Source organism: Megalopta genalis, chromosome 11 (assembly GCF_051020955.1).
Source record: "Megalopta genalis isolate 19385.01 chromosome 11, iyMegGena1_principal, whole genome shotgun sequence".
Taxonomy (NCBI): Eukaryota; Metazoa; Arthropoda; class Insecta; order Hymenoptera; family Halictidae; genus Megalopta; species Megalopta genalis.
The window spans coordinates 9,870,761-9,892,880 of record NC_135023.1 but is presented as its reverse complement, the minus strand read 5'-3'; the positions used below and the strand labels follow the sequence as shown (position 1 = coordinate 9,892,880).

The 22,120-nt window shown below is 42.8% G+C and overlaps 2 protein-coding genes across 5 annotated transcripts; both read right to left on the bottom strand.

Annotated features, from left to right (window-relative positions):
- Positions 1 to 3,053: 3,053 nt before the first annotated feature.
- On the bottom strand, positions 3,054 to 15,356 carry LOC117226092 (multiple inositol polyphosphate phosphatase 1). Of its 4 annotated transcripts, none has more exons than XM_033480084.2 (9): positions 14,729 to 15,356; positions 11,102 to 11,294; positions 9,627 to 9,758; positions 7,544 to 7,731; positions 7,346 to 7,456; positions 7,100 to 7,244; positions 6,314 to 6,524; positions 5,757 to 5,966; positions 3,054 to 4,277 (listed from the first exon to the last, which is right to left on the bottom strand). In XM_033480084.2, exons 2-9 carry the CDS (start codon positions 11,274 to 11,276, stop codon positions 4,028 to 4,030), a joined length of 1,422 nt encoding a protein of 473 aa, XP_033335975.2. In that variant the 5' UTR covers positions 11,277 to 11,294; positions 14,729 to 15,356; the 3' UTR covers positions 3,054 to 4,027. The 4 variants fall into 4 exon arrangements, with proteins under 4 accessions (XP_033335975.2, XP_033335974.2, XP_033335973.2 ...); XM_033480083.2 differs by having other exon boundaries at positions 14,878 to 15,356; XM_033480082.2 differs by having other exon boundaries at positions 14,885 to 15,356.
- A 2,773-nt stretch (positions 15,357 to 18,129) lies between these two features.
- On the bottom strand, positions 18,130 to 21,620 carry LOC117225998 (multiple inositol polyphosphate phosphatase 1). Its single transcript, XM_033479893.2, has 9 exons — positions 21,491 to 21,620; positions 20,656 to 20,883; positions 20,437 to 20,571; positions 20,107 to 20,300; positions 19,903 to 20,025; positions 19,675 to 19,822; positions 19,396 to 19,606; positions 19,100 to 19,312; positions 18,130 to 19,035 (listed from the first exon to the last, which is right to left on the bottom strand). Exons 2-9 carry the CDS (start codon positions 20,834 to 20,836, stop codon positions 18,879 to 18,881), a joined length of 1,362 nt encoding a protein of 453 aa, XP_033335784.1. The 5' UTR covers positions 20,837 to 20,883; positions 21,491 to 21,620; the 3' UTR covers positions 18,130 to 18,878.
- Between the last annotated feature and the right edge of the window lie 500 nt (positions 21,621 to 22,120).

Sequence of the window (22,120 nt, the reverse complement as noted above, 5' to 3'; positions counted from 1 at the left end):
CTTGTTACGTATCCTAGACGTGCTTTGAAATCGGCGTTGCACGCCTCCGTCACGCTTTGACACAACGGCGAGATCGATTTTACAAATCACCGTTCGTTCCGATTTATTTCATCGGTCGAAATATCCATCGCTGAAAGTATTGCGTCTTTTAAGTTTTATTATAATTATTATTATATTATATTATTATTATTATATTATATTGTTATATTATTATTACTATATTATATTATGTTATATTATTATTATTATATTATATTATGTTATATTATTATTACTATATTACATTATGTTATATTATTATTATTATATTATATTATGTTATATTATTATTATATTATTATTAATATTGCGTCTCACATATTTTGTGAGTTTCCAAAAGATCAATTCTAAGAATTCCCAGTTGTAAAATTGCCTCGATCAAAAAATGTTCTTCGAGCATTGGCATGAAACGTTCGAACACTATTCTCTGTTCGTCGAATAGAAACGTGGATTCGCGTCGACGATTGATAGAGTTTAATAAACGTTTTTTCGTCGACGAGGCTTTAACGAATCGTTCATGAGCCGTCTGGGAACGCGACAAGTGCATCGTGGGAATCGAATCATTGAAATCACGGCGTAGATTTGTACATATAACATTGTCAACGACCTCTTATCTGCGCTCAATGAGCTCTTGAAGAGTAAATTGCACCGTCCAAAGGTTTCGTCGGCTAGAAAACTTCTTCAAGTAATTGATTTGTGGGTGTCAAGTATTTTCAATGACTCATTTCCTGCGCTGCCAGAAATAACGCTGATAGTATCCAAGTAGCCTTCATGAGATAATCCCTTGGCTCAGCAAGGATGATAGAAAAAAATTCAGAACGCCACACATTCAAACGTATACTTCACTTAAGCTCACATGATCGAGGGATGCATAAAGGAAGATGCTTGAAAGGCTTTTCGTACGATCTTCTAATGATCCTTTTTCAATTAATAGGGAGCATTCTTGGAATTAAAGTTAACGACATGAAATTGTTTCATTGAATAAATATTAGGTCATAGTTATATATATATATATATAATATAATTATATAATAATCATAACTATATAATATAATTATGTAATAACCATAACTATATAATATAATTATATAATAATCATAACTATATAATATAATTATGTAATAATCATAACTATATAATATAATTATGTAATAATCATAACTATATAATATAATTATGTAATAATCATAACTATATAATATAATTATGCAATAATCATAATTATATAATATAATTATATAATAATCATAACTATATAATATTATACATGTAAATAATTGTGGATATAATTATATATTATAATAAAAATGAACTAAAGGTCTAGATAAATACAATCCCATCATTTTAATAGAACCAAACATATTGTTTACTTTATTAGTCCGTAATTATGTAATTATTCATAATTATGTCTACAATCATATATTATAATAGAAATGGTCTGAAAATCTAAATAAATGCAATGCAACGAGACAACATTAAAAGCGAAAACGTCGGTGCATCGAGTAAATTGTTAATTACAGAAAGGTGATTACTAACTTGCCGATACTAATTTTACTGATCGCACATTCGTCATTACCACCGTCACCAAGAATGTGTGACATTTAACTTGGTCATTTCGCAGTGCAGTTCCCGCAGCATTATTCGCTAACGCATAACGTCGTTCAGTCGAATGCCTCGTTACAAGTTCGGACAACAGAACCGCGCGCGTTAAATGCCGTACATTTCATCGCAAACCAATGACTACTGTGCGTGTTCAAATCAGTATTCGGAAAGTTATCATCCGTGCTATCTTCTGAAATTACAGAATCGTGGTAAGCGTCGTGAAACACGTTATCCGTTTAATTTAACAGTTATTTAATTATCCAGCTGCTTTTACGACCCCGCGAATCTCCGGTTTATACAGGCTGTCCCAAAAATGTCTCGCAATCTGGAAATAGATGATTCCTGAGGTGATTTGAAGTAACTTTTTCCTCAGCGAGAATGCAATCCGAGGCTTCGTTCACGAGTTATTAAGGAAATACGGTGACCAATGGGAGGCGAGCTCGGCTGGCGCGAGGCGGTCCAGTCGACGAGCGCACGAATGATCGCGCCGGCTGATCTCGCCTCTCATTGGTCACCGTTTTTCCTTAATAACTCGTGAACGAAGCCTCGTAGAACATTTTCGCTAAGGAAAAAATTGCTTCAAATCGCCTGAGGAATCCCCCAATTTCCGGATTGCGAGACATTCTCGGGACACCCGGTATTTCACCCTGGCATCTCGGACGCCGTTTTCTCTCTCGACGCCTTTGTTTATCGGACGCGCTCGCGTTCGTCCGAAACCAACTACGAGAGTCTGCCGGCGTTAATTAAGAAACGTCAGCGGCGCGGCCGGCGTACGGCGAATCGGAATTACTGTAAATAGCGTCGAAGGATTCTTTCGTTAAAGGTTTTCACCTGGAAACCGCGTGCAGGCGGGCCCGTCCAATTGATTCTAATTGGCAACGCCTTCAATTTGCCTGTAATTTGCACATTCAATGCAAATCTCATTGGACGTAGCCCACAATCTCTCGCGCGGCGGATCCTTGACGGCGCATTACGCCGACAATTATGATAATTTTAATGAGTGCAATGATTCCGTATCGACACGCGGCTTCCGTGACATTTAATTGAACTCATTAACGCTCCCTGCGGCCCGGGATTCGTTCGTTTTAATCGCTCGAAAATAGGTCAAGGACGCGGCGTTCAATCTCGCACAATTGTCGAACAATTCCGCGGTCGGACCAATTTTGTCTTATTACTGAATTCAAATAAAATTCTTGAATATAATTAATTATTAATCTCGAGTAAATTCCCGTTCGAGTAATTCCTCTGATGGCCGGAGGGTCGAAGGGTCGATGTGTCGCCGGTAAAAATTCATTCACCCCCCGGAGAAACATCCCCGCGTTGCGTCGAAGAAAATGTTTCCGTTTGCGTCCGAGGCGCGCTGCGAGGGAAATCGAGGCCGCGAACGATCGAATATTAACGAACGTGTTCGATAGTGTTCCATAGTAGTTTATTTGAGAATTAAATGCCACGTAATACATACATACATGAACAGAGGACGAGAAATACGGAGGACCCCGGGTGTGCGAGGGGACCTTGGAATTTGTCAAGCGTACACGGAAATACGTTATCCCGTAGTTGCAAGTATAATAATAATAATAATAATAATAATAATAGTAATAATAATAGTAATAATAATAATAATAACAATAATAATAATATTAATAATAATATTAATAATATGGTATTTGTAGTAGCTCTTCGAAACAACGAAACGGTCGAACGCAGAGAAAGGAGTAAAAGAAAGAAAGAAGAAGCGACGACGGTGCGGTAGCAACGGTGCGCTGCCTATATTATAATAATCGTGCAACTACCCATGACTCGGACGGACGTTCTCGAAGAAGATGAATGGCATAAATACTATACAACTTACTCGAGTACATTTGTATATAATCGTGAGGTATAAACAAATGGGAAATGATAGTTGGACAACATCGGGGGAGGGGGGGATGCGTGTATAAATTATCGGACGCGGCTCGTGTCGTCGTGGGGACAGGACGATAAAGGATATATTAAATATACATTTTTGGCGTATCGAAAGCACAGCGGAACAATCGCGAGGCGTCAGAAATTTGTTCGTCGTCGGAAAGAATGGTGTTCGGTTTCGATGATGCATCGTCGCGCGTTGACTGCCGCGGCAATTGGATGACACAATTTTCCCGTTTCGTACGTTCGTTTACGGCGCAAGCCGTTCTCTCTCTCTTTAATCGAATCTGAATCGGCACGACAGAAGCTGCTCTTTCGTTGATTTCGTGAATTAGTGGAATGTCACGGTGGCGATTTCTGGCTCGCGATTTCCCCGGCAGTCAACGCGCGTCGCGGCTCGATTGAACGTAATCGCTCGGCGAAGACGCGAGCGGAACACGATAATCGAACGCGCTCCTGTATACGTACGCGCGAGGTTTACTTAATTCTCTATTTTTCTAACGAAGAAGACTAGATAGAAGCACGAAAATAGGATCAGGACAACGTTCGGCACGTAGACGGCCGCGCCGCTCTCGTTCCAGCAGACGTTCAGGTTGCACTTGTTGATGACCGGGTTGAATCGCTGCTTGAAGTACTCCCAGTCGCACAGGCCCACGTCGCATCCGTCCAGCATGACTAGCTTCTCCGCCAAGTAAAACATGACCTTGTTTGGCCGACTGTCGCCGTCGCATCTGCGAATAGAAATAGAACGTTGTGTTGTGCGACCAACTGTTGTCTGTCCTGTTCGCGCCCAGACGCGCGCGATTTTAAACAATTCCCGCCCCGGACCGTTTCGGGCGCTGAGTCATTCGTCGTTTTATTTGCCGTCGGTTTCGAAACACGAGACAAGTCACTGATGCTGTCCGCCCCACCGACGGTGAACGGCGTAACAACTGCCTGGAACCGGCAGAACGCTCGCGGACAGCTATTGTGACCGGTCGACGCGGTCCGGATCCCTTTTGTCGGGGCGACGGCCTATAATTAGGCCGGCTCACAAAAAACGTTCGCGATACGAATTAAACGTTTCTTAAACATTTCTGAAGAAATATACAACAGCGGCTTCGTCCGACAGCTGGCGAAGGGCGGCGTTCGAGATTTAGGAACAGTTTTTCTTTCGTCTTTTGAAACGCGCGGCAAAGTACTCCCTGATTGACGCTCAGCTTGGACATGAAAATTGACAATTTGGGAGGAGGAGGTGCGATTATTCGAGGCTCGCGGCTCGTTTTTATTAGTCGTTGACAATTGGTAAGTATATAAAAACGAGCCGCGGGGCTCGAATAATCGTAACTACTCTTCCGGAATTGTTCATTTTTGTGTGTAATCTGAGCGTCAATTAGGGAGAATTTACTGTAATCGCAGCTGCGTGTCCTGTGCGATGAATTGATGCGTGCGCAATGTCGTTTTAATGGCATAATCGCGACAAAATCTTGGTTAGTTGCATACATTGTTTATGCGAATACGTTGCACGGATGAATAATGTTTAATCTATTCTTTTACGGAATTTGAACTGATGCTATAATTATACGATTATTCGAGGTTCTCGGCGCGTTTTTATAGTCGTTGACAATAAAAACGAGCGAAGTTCGAGCAATCGTATCTTCTCTTGTCGAATTGTCCGCTTTTTTGTACAAGCTGAGCGTCGATTAGGAAGAATTTACTGTAATCGTATCTTCTCTTCCCAAATTGTCCATTTTTGTTTACGATTTGAGCGTCGATTAGGGAAAGTTCACTGTAGTTCTATCGAACGTGCGAGGGGTAGTTTTTCTGCAATTCGAACACGTTCAAAAAGAAGATAATAATTTCGTTGAAATAGAATCATCAGAGCTCGTACCTTCGATGTTTTTTACGACTAGACGTTAATCATTTAGAAGCATCGTTAAACATTCTTATTACACATATAATAATTAACAGACTGCGGATTTCATGCATTCATGGAAAAAATGAGCAGGCATAATATAAAACAGCGAAAAATTTCAAACGAACTAAGAACGTCGATATATTAATTTGAACTTGTTAAAATGATCGAAGCTAGAGAAGAAGAACTCGTCTCCCACCTCTCGCAATTGTCGCAAACATCTCTGATTTCGCCCGAATACCCGCAGTCCGGTAATTAACGCGTCCCTACTGAAATCTATAAAAGCGTTCGTAGATTTTTTAAAAGTGTATCTCACTTGTAGAACACCGCGACGAGGTTCGCGGCGAAGGGCGAAATGAAGGACGTCCGCCATTGACGTTTCGCCATGCTATCATAATTGTAAGCCGTCAATTTCGATTGATCCTTGTTTATGTTCAGCGTGGCGAGCAGATTCTGCAGACTTATGATGTCGGAGAAGTAGAACACCCCCTTGGGCTCCAACGATTCCGTGTCCTTCTCCACTTTCCTGAAAGGAAGATCGGTGAATATCGTTGATATGAACGGCGCGATCGTGTTGCCGCGGGGATGAGGCAACGGCGCATCCTGTGCATTCGTTCACGCAACTCAGATAATATTGAAAATTTTCTCGAAGCGACGGAAGTCGTCGCCGCGCGAAACACGGACAAGGATGTTCCGCTCGAGGTCGAATCATCGTCCCGAAAAATATGCGCTCGTCGTCGCGATTTCCAGTTGCGCCAGCGAAAGAAAGATCGGAACAAGGTTCGCGCAAAGGGCGTATATACATATATACATATATATATATATATATATATATATATATATATATATATATAAAATGGCTAAGGAAATTACCAAAAGTGATTCATCATGTCTTGCAAAAGCGTGCATCCTAAGTGCGCATTGATTTCACGTCCATATCCGGCTTTGTAATAGTAGTAGAGATCCTCGCGATACTCCAGCACGCGGAGCTCCTCTTTGTTGAAAACGGCGCACCACGGCGATAGTTGCGTCACTGTCCAAGACTTTTCGTAACGGCACATGTCGTACATCGTCAGGATCGTTCCTGTAAAGCTCGTACGGAACGTTAGAAAACCGTCGCGGCCGACAGAAACGGGACACGCTATCGGAAATTCGTTAACTGGTTGCGCCACGCAGAATTTTGATGCCGATCGACGAAATGCGATTTCAACTGCGAGCGATCAATCGCACGGTTTCGATGCGAACTCGCCGCGCAAGTTGCCGATTTTACGCGTTGCTCTGGAAGAAAATTTCTTGCTGCAACTAGTAGAAATGCTTCTTCGAGAATATGCGAGACGAGACGTCATAAAAATGACCTCGTAAAGGTCGAAAAGAATGTTGGCGCTTTACAAAGATTGATTCAGGACTTTCCGATGACTCGAATAACATCGACATTCTAGACCGTGGATCATTGTGCAAACGAAAAATTGGTTATTGTTATCTGAAAATAGCATCTGTAAGTTCTCTAATCGTTTTCGGCAATTTCGTACGAATCGTTTTCGGAGCGAGAATCCGACGAGAAACGATTAGAGCTCGTCGCCGAAAAGTTCGTCGTCAAGTTCTCCGCCGATTCTCGTGACGCAACGACCACTCCGAGCGGGGTATATTTATGGGGCTCACGTTTCGGAATATGGTAGAGGAAGCCCAGACGCCTGCTGACGTTCTGTATGAGGCTCTGGAACTGCGGTTCCTCTTCAAATTTGCTGACCTCCTCGGTGGAGACGTTGTTGAAGTCGTTGTCCCACACGTTGCAAGTTCTGTAAGCCTGCGAGAGGAGATGAGCCAGCGATGCATTTTCCCGCGGAACTTTCCGCCGTGAATTAGCAGAAGACGGTATTTATCGTCCTAACGATCTCAATTACTTACGGAGAGCAGCGTGTCGTTCACAGGGATCTCCTCGCCCAACATGGCAGCCCCGTCGCCGAACAGCCCCTTGATGAACTGGTCCATGCTGGCGCGGCCCTCCGCGGTTTTGAACTTAAACAGAGGAAACGGACGGTCGATCAGAGAGAGTTCGCGGGGGGTGGTTCACTCGTTATCCGATCCGGAGCCGCGATCAAATACCATGTAACTTTCCGGCACGACGCTTTCCGGTTGCAAAAGATGAGGGTAGTTGCTTTGCAATCGTCCAGCGAGCAATTTCATGTCCTCGACGCCTTGCGGTGTCAAAACTTCCGCCCTCCCCACCACGAGGTAGTCGTTCGGTTTCCATCTTTTCAAGTTCTCCAAGTCCCGGTCGCACAGGTGGCCGTCTGCGAAAGCAAAATCACGATGGACGCAACCGTCGATTGCGAAACGTCGTCTCTATGGATGCGATGGATGCATCGGCCCGGAGTGCAACCGTTCCGATGCGGCGTTCGTTGCAATTTAGTCGCACGTTCCGATGAAAACTGTTCGTTCGACCGGTCAATTAAATTGCCCACGGCACGTTCCGGTGCCAGCTGGATCTAATTTTGCTACGGATCGCGCTCTTTCTCTCTCTCTCGATAAAAACTATTTATTCAATCAATTGTGCTGGCGACGATTCGTTTCTGTAGCAGCTAGATCACGCTGCTACGAAACCCCTGTTTTGTCGCGGGTTGTTGAAAACAATTTGCACGGTCGATTATAGATAGATCGTTTATTGGGAGATAGAGACCGATCGCAGCGTTTCCGTAAAGATAGTTTGTTCGATCGATTTGGAATCCTATTTACTTGTTTTGTTTAATAAAAATCGTGCGCCTGATAAGAGTGATCAGAATGAAAACTCGTGGGATGTTCAAAGAATAATTCCAAAATTCAATTTCAATTCAGTTTCAATGCAATTTCAATTCAATTTCAAAGAACAAACTCCTGTCGATTTATGTGTAAGATTAGTCATTTAACCCTTTCACCCTAATCACTCTTACTACATGTTGTATAAAGAAATGTTTCGGACGAAAGTTGTTGGTTCAAATAGGAGCACACAGGGCAACAATTGATTTTTTACCGTTTCTCTCTGTTTACAAAAATATTCTGAATTTTTTTAACTATAATGTACAACATTTGATCATGCCACTTGAAAATCTATCGAACACAGAATAAAAAAGTTATTTATTAAGTAATGATAAAGTAAAATAAATTAGTTATTAAAAATCAACCGAAGAATAGTTTGTGCTCAGATTGTGCACAAAAATGGACAATTTCGGAAGAGGAGGCTCGGATAATCGTAACTCCTCTTTCCTTAAAGAAATCTAACCCTTAAATCTACAGTACTAATCTTAACCATCCACTTAAATTCAGTTGACATCACTCCTAATTTTTGCCAACAAGAATATAATGAATTTCTCTAATTCCTCTAATTATTTAAGACTATAAATTAAAAAACAAACTATAAAACCTAGTAATTTCAATCCAATTTCATACTCAAAACTAAATTCTAAGACAAATAGCAATAAAACATAAACCTCAATTCAATTTTCTGCAGATAAAACCTTACAATTTTCTAACATCCTCAAAATTCTTGTCTAAATCAGAACATCAATTAGGAAGAATTCATTGTATCTGAATAAACGTTCAATTCCGCACCCTCGCATAATTCTTTATTCTGTATTTATTATTACACCGTACCGCAAAATAAAATCATCAAACAATTGTCTTTCACAAATCATTTTCAACATTCTCGCGCAGCATAACGGCTCGCTGTTGCAGTTAATTTTGGTGCTCGCTATCAACACGGTGGTCGCGTTACTATGGACACGTTATGCATCGGGCACAAAACTACCCCCGGCGTAAACTGTGACACCGTAGTACGGTTTGTTCCAATTTCGAAAGGTAAGTTCACGGAATCAATAAATCTACGGCACGGTGCCGTGAACGGGGCTTATATATTGATCAACACGTGAAACGACGCGGCGGCGAAAGATCGATACGAAAAAGTGTCAATGACCTGAATTAGCTGCGGTCTGGTTTACCCGCGCCGACCCGTTCAAACGAAGTGGAACTTTTCCTCCGTGTTCCCTCGACTGAGAATCGTCGAAACGATGTCATTCGACATGATCGTTCGAACATGATCGCGAATAAATTATCAGCCGCAACCTATCAGTCGTCAACGCTGAATCGTTCGCCGAGCTTCTCGGAGACCAGGCTCGCGATTCTTCGAATCAAGGAATAGAGGAGATTTACTTACTGCCTCGGGACTCGTGGTTGTTGATTATTTGGCTCTGCACTTCCGTCAACGAAAGCATCTCGGTGATCTCCGACTTCGACGCGCAGCGTGTTCCGTGCGTCGCGAGCACCCAGACTTGCTCCGCCTCGCAATCTGCGGATCACAATTGCAGATCAGTTTCGTCGATCGCAAAAGATTAGTCGAACATTGAAGTACTCGGACAGTAAGGCAATCTTTCGCGTGTGCTTTGATTAGTCGCGAAACGACGTAATTTTCGTGGTATAGTAAATTCTCCCTAATTGACGCTCAGCTTGGAAACGAAAGTGGAGAATTTGGGAAGAGGAGATACGATTATTTTTTATAGCTATATATTTATATAATATGCTATGATATAATATAATATAATATCCTATATTTTCTATAGTTTTATAATATAATATAATATCCTATATTTTCTATATTTTTATAATATAATATAATATTCTATATTCTCTATATTTTTCTAATATAATATAATATTCTATATTCTCTATATTTTTATAATATAATATAATATTCTATATTCTCTATATTTTTATAATATAATATAATATTCTATATTCTCTATATTTTTATAATATAATATAATATTCTATATTCTCTATATTTTTATAATATAATATAATATTCTATATTCTCTATATTTTTATAACATAATATAATATTCTATATTTTCTATATTCTTATAATATAATATAATATTCTATCTATATAACTATTTATAATTATACAGTTAACATCACCGATTGTCAACAATTATAATACAGTTAATATCACCGATCGTCGACAACTATAATAATTTTCCCAAATTATCTATATTCGCTTCCAAGCTGAGCACCAATTAGAGAGAATTTACTGCAATTTGTCACTCGACTTCCTTAACATTATTCAAGCATTCTTGCGACTACTTTATCATAGTCCCCGTCAATTTATATTTCACCCGTCCATTCGCTTGTTCCTTTATTATTTCATCGATTCACAATCGCCGTCGACTCATGAATCATTCGACTCGCTGCCCAACTTGTCGCCATAATCGGCGCGTCTCCAATTTAGATTTAGCATTGCGCGACTATGTACGAGCATCTGTCAACAGCGCATTGTTGACCGGCAATTTTACAACGTCTGGACACGAGAACGCGACTTAACTGGAGTGACCGGTCACGCCGATGTGTTTTACATCGATTACGGTATCGCGACAACAAATAAAAGCATTGCAACGATTATGGTCGCATCTCATCGTTGTCCGAGCATTTTTGTTTAAACGCGACAGCAACGGCAACGATCGCGCGCGAAAATATCGAGCGCAACGAGACACGCGTTTTCAGAGAACGTGAAACTGCATTTCCTTCGGAAACGTATCGAATGCGATCGTTTCGCAACCGTACGATTTGATAGCGCGAAATGCAGTTGCCAGCGTCCGGCCATGTTCTCGTGTGGAAGCTAATTTATCTACTCACTCGGTACATCTTGGAAGCGAGTTTTGCCGGCGTGGACGAAGTGGTAGGCTGTTTTGGTGGCCATGTACAAGTAAGGATCGTTCTCGTCGGCGAAACAGTAGTCGGAATCGCGGGTGTACGCTAGATTCGCCAGGACGACCAGCAGGAACAGGGACACGTTCATTTTGATCGTCATCGTTGCGTGTCTGAAACGCTGCAAATGGAGAAGGTATAGAGAGAAACGCACATAGAGAGAAACAGAGAGAGAGAGAGAGAGAGAAAGAAAGAGAGAGAAATAGAAAGAGAGAGTGAAGGAGAGCGAGAGAGAGAAATTTATTAAAAATCGAGCGAAGCTTTCCACCGGCAGGCCGGCGCAACGAGGTCGAATTTTTCTTTCCGAAAGAACGATCCGGTTTTACTGGTAGCCGCCGAACAACAAACTCCCATAGAATTTTACGATCGCATAAAGCGCCGCTGCAGCTTCGTCTCTCGCTGAAACCCGGCTACAAGTTAAACCTACATTTTCCTGCGCTGATGTCACATGCTCCTTCGCCGGGCGACGACGACGCGCCGTGCCGCGCCGCGAATCGCGAACGCGAACTCGCGCGTCTTATGTAACCGCGAAAGGATTGTTCGGAGCAGCGTATGAAAAAATGAAAAAAAAACAGAGAAGGAAACGCGACAGAAAGGATATAGAGAACAAAATTATCCTTGCGTCCTTCGGGCTTATATAATCGATAGAACCCCGAGATACGTGGGCAGCCGTATGATGTCACGTCCTTCGGTCAACATCGGCGCCGATGTCACGCATCCCTGAGGAGCAATTTACCAATCAAATTGTTAATAACAATCCCGTGACGCGGCCACGCTGAAAGCAGAATCTCTCGCGGGACCCGACGAAACGGGTCCTGTAAACAAATTGGCGAGCCGAGAGAATCGCGAGAGAGAGAGAGAGAGAGAGAGCCGGCGGAGAGCCGGTTCCTGTACAGCGCGCTACAGTTTATGGTGCACCAAGGTTAAGGATAGACGCGAAATATGCGAGCGAACGTGAAAGTGCAGATGTGCGCGCGGATTACGCACATACACACACACACACAGAGGCCAGGCTACGCCGGCTTGCATAATTCCTCCGGCGAGCGCGAGAAACAGGTTCCGAGGAAGAGCCTAGACACTTCGCGACGTGATTATTAACTTTGCAACCGTGCCGAATCTACGGCGACGTTTGCTTCCCTCTTATCGGGTACGCGGCTGGTGGGCCCCGCTAATCGTTTACGTGACTTCTGCTAAAACCGCACGTTCGAGCCTGAGAAATTAGCACCGAACGCGTCGCCCCGGCCGGCACCGGCTGGAACGAATTTGTCTCTCGTTTTGTCGCGGAATACGATTTTTGTCTCCGGAGAACGTCTTCAAATATTGCGATGCAATATTTTGGAAACGGAGCAGAAACGTTCTCTTATCTTTGCAACGAGCTATGTTGCTCGAAAGAGTGCCTTGGTTCGTGGGAGTATTTGTTCCCGAGGAATTTTTATGGGACTTCCTCTTAGAACTTCTTTAAAGAGCGAACGGATGCGATCCGTGCGATCACCTACTTCGGAACAGACTCTCGGATAACGGCGTCCGATGCAGAAAAAGCATCGCAAACATCAAACGAATGATCCCAAAGGAAACGATTGGATCCTGCGCGCCATAAATTGTCGATCCTCGGACATTCGAAATCGAGCGATTTTTTGGAACGTTGAAAATCTGTGAAACCAGATCGCGAATTTTAAAAAAATGTTGCCGGGGAAATGGCACTGATCGAAACGATAGAAACGTCCAACGAATTTAATTAAAGAAAGCGCTATTAACAATTATACTTGTCTGAAACCATTGTTCACCTAACTGCCGTGACTTGCAAGCAACGTTTACTTTGCGCAAAACTGCGCTACGGATCGAATGTCTGTCGCGAATTTTATGCATTCGCGACAAAAGCGACTGATAGACAAACTGCGAAACAGTTGGGCCATTTAATACATGCGAAAGCACCGTTGCGTCGCGTGGAACTCGCTCGGAAATCATCGGAAGACGGAACGAAACGTCCGCGTAGATTTTCGCATCTCGCGATCGACGCGGACGATCTTCGCGTTTCGCAATAACGCGCGGAAATTACCGTGAAGACTGTTGCCGGGTGAAACCGAATGCCGGTGGCTTTCGTGGCGAATTTTTCGGCGAAACGCTCGAAAGCGTGGCGGTATATAAATAATCGCGCTAATTGCCCTAACCGACGACCGGACAGAAATTCGCGAGCGGTCAATTCGACGCGAAGGCGGATCTCGCGCGGCTGGTAAAGAACAATCCGCGAGCAAGTATCGCCGTGGACAGCGTAATGGGCAGTGGCTCGATTAGCAAAACCTTCTTCGAGTCTAATAAGTCTACTTGGCCTACTTATTGTTAATGCCCCGTGTCCGCAAGTGACGACTGCCGTGTAAACTTAGTAGTGATCTGATTTTACCGCAAACCCTCGGCGATTTTACGGTCCGCGTTTCCTCCGCGCTATAAAAGATCGCCGCGATCGTTTCTCTCCGCTCGTATATACACACACATACAGTTATATATATATATATATATATATATATTTGTTCGTAATAATCGATACCGTCGAACTCGATATCCGAGAAATCGAGCATTTCGAACGGGCGCGGCGCGTCGCCGCGGCGTTCCCTCATCTTCGCCATCAGCTTAATGGGGACTCTGTTTTCTGTTTACCCCCGCCGTCCGTAATGAATCATCTCCCGTGTCACGAAGGAGAACAGAACAATCTACTATCGCGCAGTAAAGAACGGCGGGGACGGTAATCTGTACTTGATAATTGAGAACGCAAGTAGGACGGCGACGTCACGGTCCGCGATCCTTGCGCGGCCGGCTCGATTCAACGGCTTAATTATTTATTCACGGGCGAGTTTAGTTATTCAAATGAGATTCCTGCCGTACGGGTAATCGGGATTTCATCGGAAAAGCTGAATGAAGCCGGTTTTATTCGCGACAATGCTCCCCTTTCACCCGGGACACGGCCGAACCGTTCCGACCTGCCTCAAATCGTTGCTGCCTCCCGTTAGCCTCCGAAACGGCTCCCTCGTTAACATTGTCCCTTCGAAATTCCGATGCGATGAACCGCGCGAGGCTCGTCGGATCGACGAGACGAAAAATCGTATCGTATTTCGTTGAACTCGCCACCCTAAGATCGCACTGATTCGAAATCAAATATTAACGCGACACAGTTCGCGGTGCTGCGTGATTAACCCGGAGGCCATTTTGAGAACGACCGAGTCACAATAAGTCACAAGTCCGAGCTATTATCTCCCCTCCCCTCCTGCCCTCCTCAAAAAGCAGCGTTTTCAAGCTATTCGTTATCATAAAATCCATTCTTCTCTCGATCGAATCGCCGCCGACACTTTTGCAATTTACCTCGCCGCGGTGCTTTCCCCCTCGGTTCATTATCGTGGAAATTTGAAGAGGGTGCGCGATTACTATGTTCCTTCCACGAAAGCAGAATCGTGCGCGAACAGTCGCGTTCGTTTAATCGGCGATTAATATCCGCGAGATCGGACGTATCCGCGAAAGCCGCCGATTGGTTGGCCGGTTAGAAATTAATTTCCATTGAGGAATTACCGCAATTACGAAGCCCGGTATTTATCTTCACGCCCTGTTTCGGCTTGTTGCGCCGTGTCCTGGAAACAGAAGCCTGGAAAGAGAGAGCGACAGAAAGAGAAAGAGAGAGGAAGAGGAAAAGAGAGAGAGAGTGCGCGAAGCAATTTAACTTTTCACTTTTTTCTCGCGCGACGATCTCCGGACGGACGATCCTCGAAAAAAAAGAAATCTTTCGCGAGCACACGGATCACGAATCGGCGGTCGAATAGCGAACGACAGAGCGGTCCCCTTCGATGTTATTACATGATCCAGCGAACGGAAAATGCCTGGTTTAATCGTCGCCGGGACCGGTAGCAGGTTTCCGATCGTATTTTTCCGCGGATGGCATCCGAGTGGCGCGCGAACGGGTTTCTATCGAGAGTTCACTGTCCCGCGAACAGGTGTACGTGGAGAGATTCACGAGGATCGAGAAGAGGAACGATTTCGGCGATCTGCGACACACTCGCGTTGCCACCGTCGAGGATCCGAGTGAACCGTGAAATGAACGCCGCGGAGCTACACAGCAACTGTCTCTCGTCTGTATGCCGATCGCGACCACCTTTCGAGGCGGCAGCTTGTGTGGCACTGCCGTAAGGTCGACGAGCTTCGCTGGTTCGCAGCGTATACTGTGTAGAAAAGTCATATAGTCCCGACGATAGAGTCCCCCCTGAATAGTGTATTACGGATTGCACGGCCTTTGATCCTTTCCTGGTACCGCGGCGTGGTTTCGTGAGTTCCATAAAATTGTGAAGGTTCGTTACCTCGTGCACGATCGATAATGGGGCAGGTGGAAACAGGACCCTCCCCGGTGTGTTGCGTTCGAATCGGTCGTTAAGGAACACCTATTCTTTTGTAACGACGACGAAAAACACGCGACCCGATTATGAGACGCAGAGAGAACGAAACGTTTTTCGCGAGCACCGAGATCATCTCGGACAGATTTCAGCGAAGGTCGGCGACGTTTCAACCCTCTCCCTCTCGACGCGGAGAAGGGATCGCCGGGATCGAAGATTTTCTTCGGAGTTTCCCAGGGATGTGGAAAATGGGAAGCAACTTCGTGCATCGTTCGCGCGCATTTTTTTCGTGATTCTAGAGTCTGTGCAATCGTGAATGGAATTTTCGCGGCGGTCAAAGTCGTATTTAATGGACAAATAAGTTGTTTGGTTAGACGTTACAATTGTCTTGGGATTTATAATATAAAGAGTGGGATTTAAGTGGCGGCCACGGTCCTATTCGATGAAGAAATAACGTGATAATAATAGAATGATATAAATAATTAAAAATAACGTAATTATTAGTAAATGTAAAAATAACGTAAACAATTATGTACAATGAGTAATGTTGATAGTGCAGAGTCTATCGAAATCTTGATAGTTCGTATTTTTGTATGACAGGTTATTGTAATTGAACGTAAAAATGTCGAAGAAAACTTAGGGTAGGTTCGATCTTCGTTCGAAAAATTTTCTGTGAGCAATTTTTTGTTCGTGAAGCTGCAAACTATGTAAATAAATTTTATGAACATAGTTCGCATATTTTTACGTTTATTTACTTACTCTTAAGTTTGCTATTTTCTTGGAATCCACACGATCGAAAATTTTTCTCACCCCCTAATCGAGGTTGTAAAATATTTTGTACTCCAGATTATTGAAAAATCGAATGAAAGATATCTAAAACAATTGAAAATATGCGAGTGGGATCGGTGTATTAGAGCAACGTTCGTTAATGTTTCTAATACATGCGGCAACATGTACTCGATTGGCAAATTCAAATTACGGTGATCATCTTCAGTGTTACCTAATCAATTATTTAAGACGGCACTAAAATGTCCCGTTAAATCCAGCAACTCGTCACTGTGATTTTTGTTCTATGACGTAAGCAGTTGCAATCATCCTTCCTCTATTGCAAGGGAATTGCTATGCTGCTCTTGTTATGGAATTCTTCCACACCTTCTGAAGCGTTCGTGCATACCTTTCAATTATTACAGGATACAGAACTATTTTTTAATAAACATACCTAGAGCGATTCAATTTAGAGAACTCGAGAGAATTTAGAACAGCGGAAAACACTGTTTGTAGAAAATATTAAAATTGTCCATATTTCTATACACGGACTTGACAATATTTATAAATCACTCTACACAGGTTCTACAATAATTATTAATATATATTAATTATATTAATTATATTAATTATTATATATATATCTTACATTTATATATATATATATATATATTAATTATTATATATATATATATTAATTAATATATATATATATATATATATATATATATATATATATCAGTTAATCGTGAAATACATTCGCACTTCGCGCAAAAAGCACAAAAATCATTCGAAACTACTAAACTCTAGATTTCAATTCAGTTGAATAACATTTTATTTCAATTTCAATCGACTGCACATTACACAAATTTCTTTAATTTCACCAATGAAACTGAAAATCTGATCTGGGATCGACGTCTCTTTCGTCCACGATCTGTCAATGTTTCTCATTTATTAATTACGTACATGCTGCAATGAAATTCGAAGTGTTGCATTTGGATTTACCACAATATTTCAGAGTATATATCTCTGCGATCGCAGCAATCACTCGTCGCGGAAGTTCAGGTGGCACTGACATAAGGTCGTCAGGCTTCGATGCGTCGCACCTGAACATACTATGCAATCGGTGCACTGTTAAGACCATAATGTGACTGTTCCCTGCAATCGAATAGCCCACTGCAGTGTATCATATAATTCGCAATGGAACAATATCAACACCGCCGACAACAAAATGATCAACCAAGCCAGGACCAACGCTAAAAATTCATGATAAACCAATCTTCGCTATCGCCGACAAACTATTGGGTTGGCAACTAAGTAATTACCGATTTCAGTTATAGGTGTCTCCCACTCCCATTTTTATGATATCCGTAAATGTTATATCATAAAATTATTATTATTATTATTATTATTATGTTATTTTTTATTATTCGTGAATGTTAGCAACCGGACAAATTGAATGCAGCGGTCAAGGAAAAGCGACCAGAATTGGTCAATCGTAAAGGTGTCATTTTCCAGCAGGACAATGCTAGGCCGCACACGTCTTTGTCCACTCGGCAAAAATTGATGGATATTGGTTGGGAATCGATGTTACACCCACCATACAGCCCTGATCTCGCGCCATCGGATTATCACTTATTTCGATCCCTGGACAACTCCCTTCGTGGTAAAACTTTTAACGACGATGACGCTATAAAATCTCACTTGACTCAGTTTTTGGCCGAAAAGGATCAGACTTTCTACGAGCGTGGAATTTTCAAGTTGTCAGAGAGATGGCAAAAGGTCATCGAACAAAATGGAAAATACATTACAAATTAAACTTCGTTCCAAGTGAAAAGAAATTTTTTATTTCATTGAACAAATCGGCAATTACTTAGTTGCCAACCCAATATTACCGATTCGAATAAATTAACGACCACGAATATTTTCGAACGGTACACTGAAAAGTCCAAGTCCACTGTAAATAGAACCGAAAAAAAGGAAATTATTACAACAGAATCCCGCAACAGGGTTCGCGTCTCGATCGAACGATCGATGAAACCGAACGGCAGCGGCAACGAATTAGGCGCACTGGATAATATTTACGTATTAACTGGCGCATCAATCTCACGTGACGTCGTTAAACTATGTATAATATGTTAGGCGTATAAAGATCATCGTTTATCACGGCAGCTTATGTGACAGTAATATAAGGCCGTCGAGCGTCGCTGCCTTCGAACATGCGCACACATGAATCAGACATTTTATGACACCTTAATTTCTTCATCACAATCGCTGACAAAAGCACACTTGACGTGCTCGGTAACCACTTTAAACCGCCCGTTTTTGTTGTCACCTAACTGGAACTTCGTACGTAATTTGCGTTAGAATGATTTCAAGTGGACTCGACCGTGAAAATGGTCGACCTCCGTTGAAACGGTTTCGCATTTCTACGGCCGCGCGCGGCGCTTTTATTTTCCAAGCATAGAGGTACACTTTGGTCGATTCTAACAACTAGAATAATAACTTCTATTGTATATACGAGCTAAACGGAAGAAAATACAATGCCGACAGCATGAGAAACGATTCGTTTCTCACTGATCGATCTGGCAGAAGTCAATGTTGCAGTCGAAACCCGGCGTCCTCAGCTTCCTCTTCAAGTATTCCCAATCGCAGACGCCTTGCTCGCAACCCGCCAGCTCCAAGGGTTTCTCGTTCAGATAGAACCGGACCTTGTTCGCGGAGTCGCATCTGTAATCGAGAAATCGCCATCAGCACGATCCGTTCGAACGGGCCGAGAAATCGCGTTATCGACCTGTAGAAAACGGCCGCGAAATTCGCGGCGAACGGGGCCAGATAGGAAGCCCGCCATTTTCTGTCCCGCATGGTCCCGTAATTCGTGGCTGTCAAAGGTGTCGAGTCCTCGGCAACTCCCATCGTCGTCAGGAACAACTGCAGCATGGAGCTGTGGCTGAAGTAGAACACGCCTTGCAGTTCGTCATCGTGCGCCTCTCGGTTCTCCAGTCTCCTGAAATATTTGCACGGTTCTCAGGATGGATCGAGCAGGTCCTCGAGAAACGACGGGAGCATAATTCGAATTATAGAACCGACGAGAAATGCTGGAACATGTCCTGCAACGGTCGACAGCCGACCCTCGGGCTCATCGGTTGCCCGTAACTGCTGTGAGTGTAGTAATAAAGGTCCTCCTCGTACTCGAACACCTTTAGGGACTCCTCCGTGAAGGCTGCGCACCAAGGCGACAACTTTCCAACGAACCACGCTCTCTCGAACACGCAGGCGGTGTACATAGTAAGAACGGACTCTGCGGAATCGCGAATCGATCGATTCAATAACTGATCGAATGAAAATGCTCGTTCAGAGAGAACTCACTGAATGGAAGATCCTCGTCGAAGCCGAGCCTCTGGCTGACTTCGCGAGTGACCTGACCGATCTCCGGTCCATCCAGGAACGCGTCGACCTCAGCGTTGGTCGATTTGTTTTTCATCAGCTCCACCCAAGGCTTGCAGATCTTGTAGAGCTGCGAACAAATGATACCGCGAACGTTATAAAATGAATGCGTCCAACGGGACACGGCTTCAGAAGTTCACTTCTTCAGACCCTCAGCAATGTGTTATCCTCCGCCGACACGACTTCCGTATTGTTGAAAGTCACGTTGCCGAATGCGCCGTTGATGAAGTGCTGCATGCTGGCCACGGTTCGCTGCGAGTCCGTCGATTTGAACTGCGTGGAAATACAGAATGACGACCGGACTAAGCCGGGATACGCGAGATACGAAGGATCGGGCGCGGATCATTGAGCTACCTTGTACTTATCCGCTGGCGTATACTCTGAAACGGGTTGCAAAAGTTGTGGGAAATACTGCTTGAACCGTGCGCCGAGCGACTTCAAATCCGTCTCGCCTTGTTTCGTCAAGTACTTCGGCGTGTCCTCGCTCAAATTAGGATCTATTTCCCAGGCTCTCAGATTCGCGAGATCGTCGCGGCATAAATGGCCTCCTACAAGCGAGCGGGAAAACAATTTACAGCTGGGAATACTGAGAACCGGTCAAAAAGCGATCTCCTTTACAATTCTAATTTCGGAGCGACGTAACAACGGCCTATTATGCTGATCCACAGCGAGGGCTTCACTCACTTCCGTGGTTTTCGTGATTTTTTAGGATCTTCTGCTGCAGTTTCGGCAACAGTTTCTTCATGTTTTTGATCTCGGTTTTCCCGGAGTAACGGGTGCCGTGTCTGAACAGCATCCAAATCTGCGCCGGTTCGCAGTCTAAAAAATGGTAAATTTACATGGAAAATTAACACCGTAGAGTGAAGTCGCTCGTATAATAGTGTGTCGACGACGATTGCTCACTTGGCACGGAAGTGTTCCTTATGAGATTATGCGATATTTCATAAGCCGTTTTGGATCCGGCGAGCAAGTATGCATGCGGATCATCGGAGTAACAGTAATCGCTCTCGGGATCGCTTGAAACTAATCGATCTTCGATAGATACGAAAACAATCAGTATTGCGATGACTTTTGTGTCGAACATTTTTATATCGGCGGCTATTATCTTCTTCTTGGAAATGTATCTCGTGCCTGCAATTATAAACGGAATACAAGGAAAACGTGAACTACGACGGCGGAAATCTGTTGCTAAATAAATCCGCTGCGAAACCGCTGGAAAACCTTGCCGCAATCTTAGACTACGCTGTCGCACGACCGTCTATGAATCGTACAAGTTTTTTGTTGTACTTTAAATATCGCGACGAGCTTTTCCGATGAGCGTATTTTTGTTTACTATAAATTATATATTTAATAATATTTTTATACTATATAATATATATATACTATATAATATACTAATAATACTAATAATAATATACTATATAATATACTAATAATACTAATAATAATATACTATATAATATACTAATAATACTAATAATAATATGCTATATAATATAATATAATATAATATTTTTTATTAAACCATAAGTGCAAGCTATCCCTTCGAAATTTACTGAAATCGTCCCATTTGTATACGAAAGCGCCACACGAATTATTTAAAGTTATTTAATCGTATACATTATGCATCGCACATGTTGCAGACGTAGTGATTCTACGGAGAATGTAATATCCCGGTAGAGTTATTTTATCTGAACAATTATGTTCATAAGATACGGATACAGGTGTAAAGACTTACCTACGTGCGCCCACGGAGACGAATGATCGGACACTGATTGCTTGGCTGGCTCGGTGTCCCGTTCGATTTAAAGATAAAAATGTTAATGACTGCACGCCTTTTCCTCTTTTATAGTAACAAACACACGGAAACAACTGGTACACTATGCGTGTATCCGAGAAACGCCTCCGGCGTTAATGTTTAATTGAGACTGTTGAAATATTTTCGAGCATACATTATAATTTATAACGAGGGCACAATGCGGGGCTAAACAGATCTTACGATCGATCAATATTAGTTTTCGTTAACCGGTTTCCCGTATAATAAACGTGGGTAAATCCTTGGAATTCGAATGTACGACGTTTAAATAGTTGGACAAACTATTGTTGGTTTTGTACATTCGTTCAGAATGTGTAATTACTATTAATAGACAGCGTGTATTTTACGGTTTTAGGGCAAATGAAATAAACACGAAACTAGTGAGAATATCAGACGGGATAGCGTGTTATAATTATTATATAAATTATATGTTAAAATCAATACAAGTTTACGCAAACTTTGCTTACCGTAATCGATGCAGGCAATATTTATTTTGCACGAAGATCCGCTGTCTAAATAATTACCGTTATATTTTTAGCTTTTTAAAATGTT

Bases quoted from the DNA above. Each gene is read 5' to 3' on its own strand.
- LOC117226092 (XM_033480084.2), bottom strand. From the start codon at position 11,276: ATGACGATCAAAATGAACGTGTCCCTGTTCCTGCTGGTCGTCCTGGCG. The intron at 9,759-11,101 runs GTGAGTAGATAA...TGTGATCCGCAG, and splicing joins TCGCTTCCAAGATGTACCGA to ATTGCGAGGCGGAGCAAGTC. The intron at 4,278-5,756 runs GTGAGATACACT...TTCTATTCGCAG, and splicing joins CTCGTCGCGGTGTTCTACAA to ATGCGACGGCGACAGTCGGC.
- LOC117225998 (XM_033479893.2), bottom strand. From the start codon at position 20,836: ATGTTCGACACAAAAGTCATCGCAATACTGATTGTTTTCGTATCTATC. The intron at 20,026-20,106 runs GTAGCTCAATGA...ATTTCCACGCAG, and splicing joins CGCCAGCGGATAAGTACAAG to TTCAAATCGACGGACTCGCA. The intron at 19,823-19,902 runs GTCTGAAGAAGT...ATTTGTTCGCAG, and splicing joins AGGATAACACATTGCTGAGG to CTCTACAAGATCTGCAAGCC.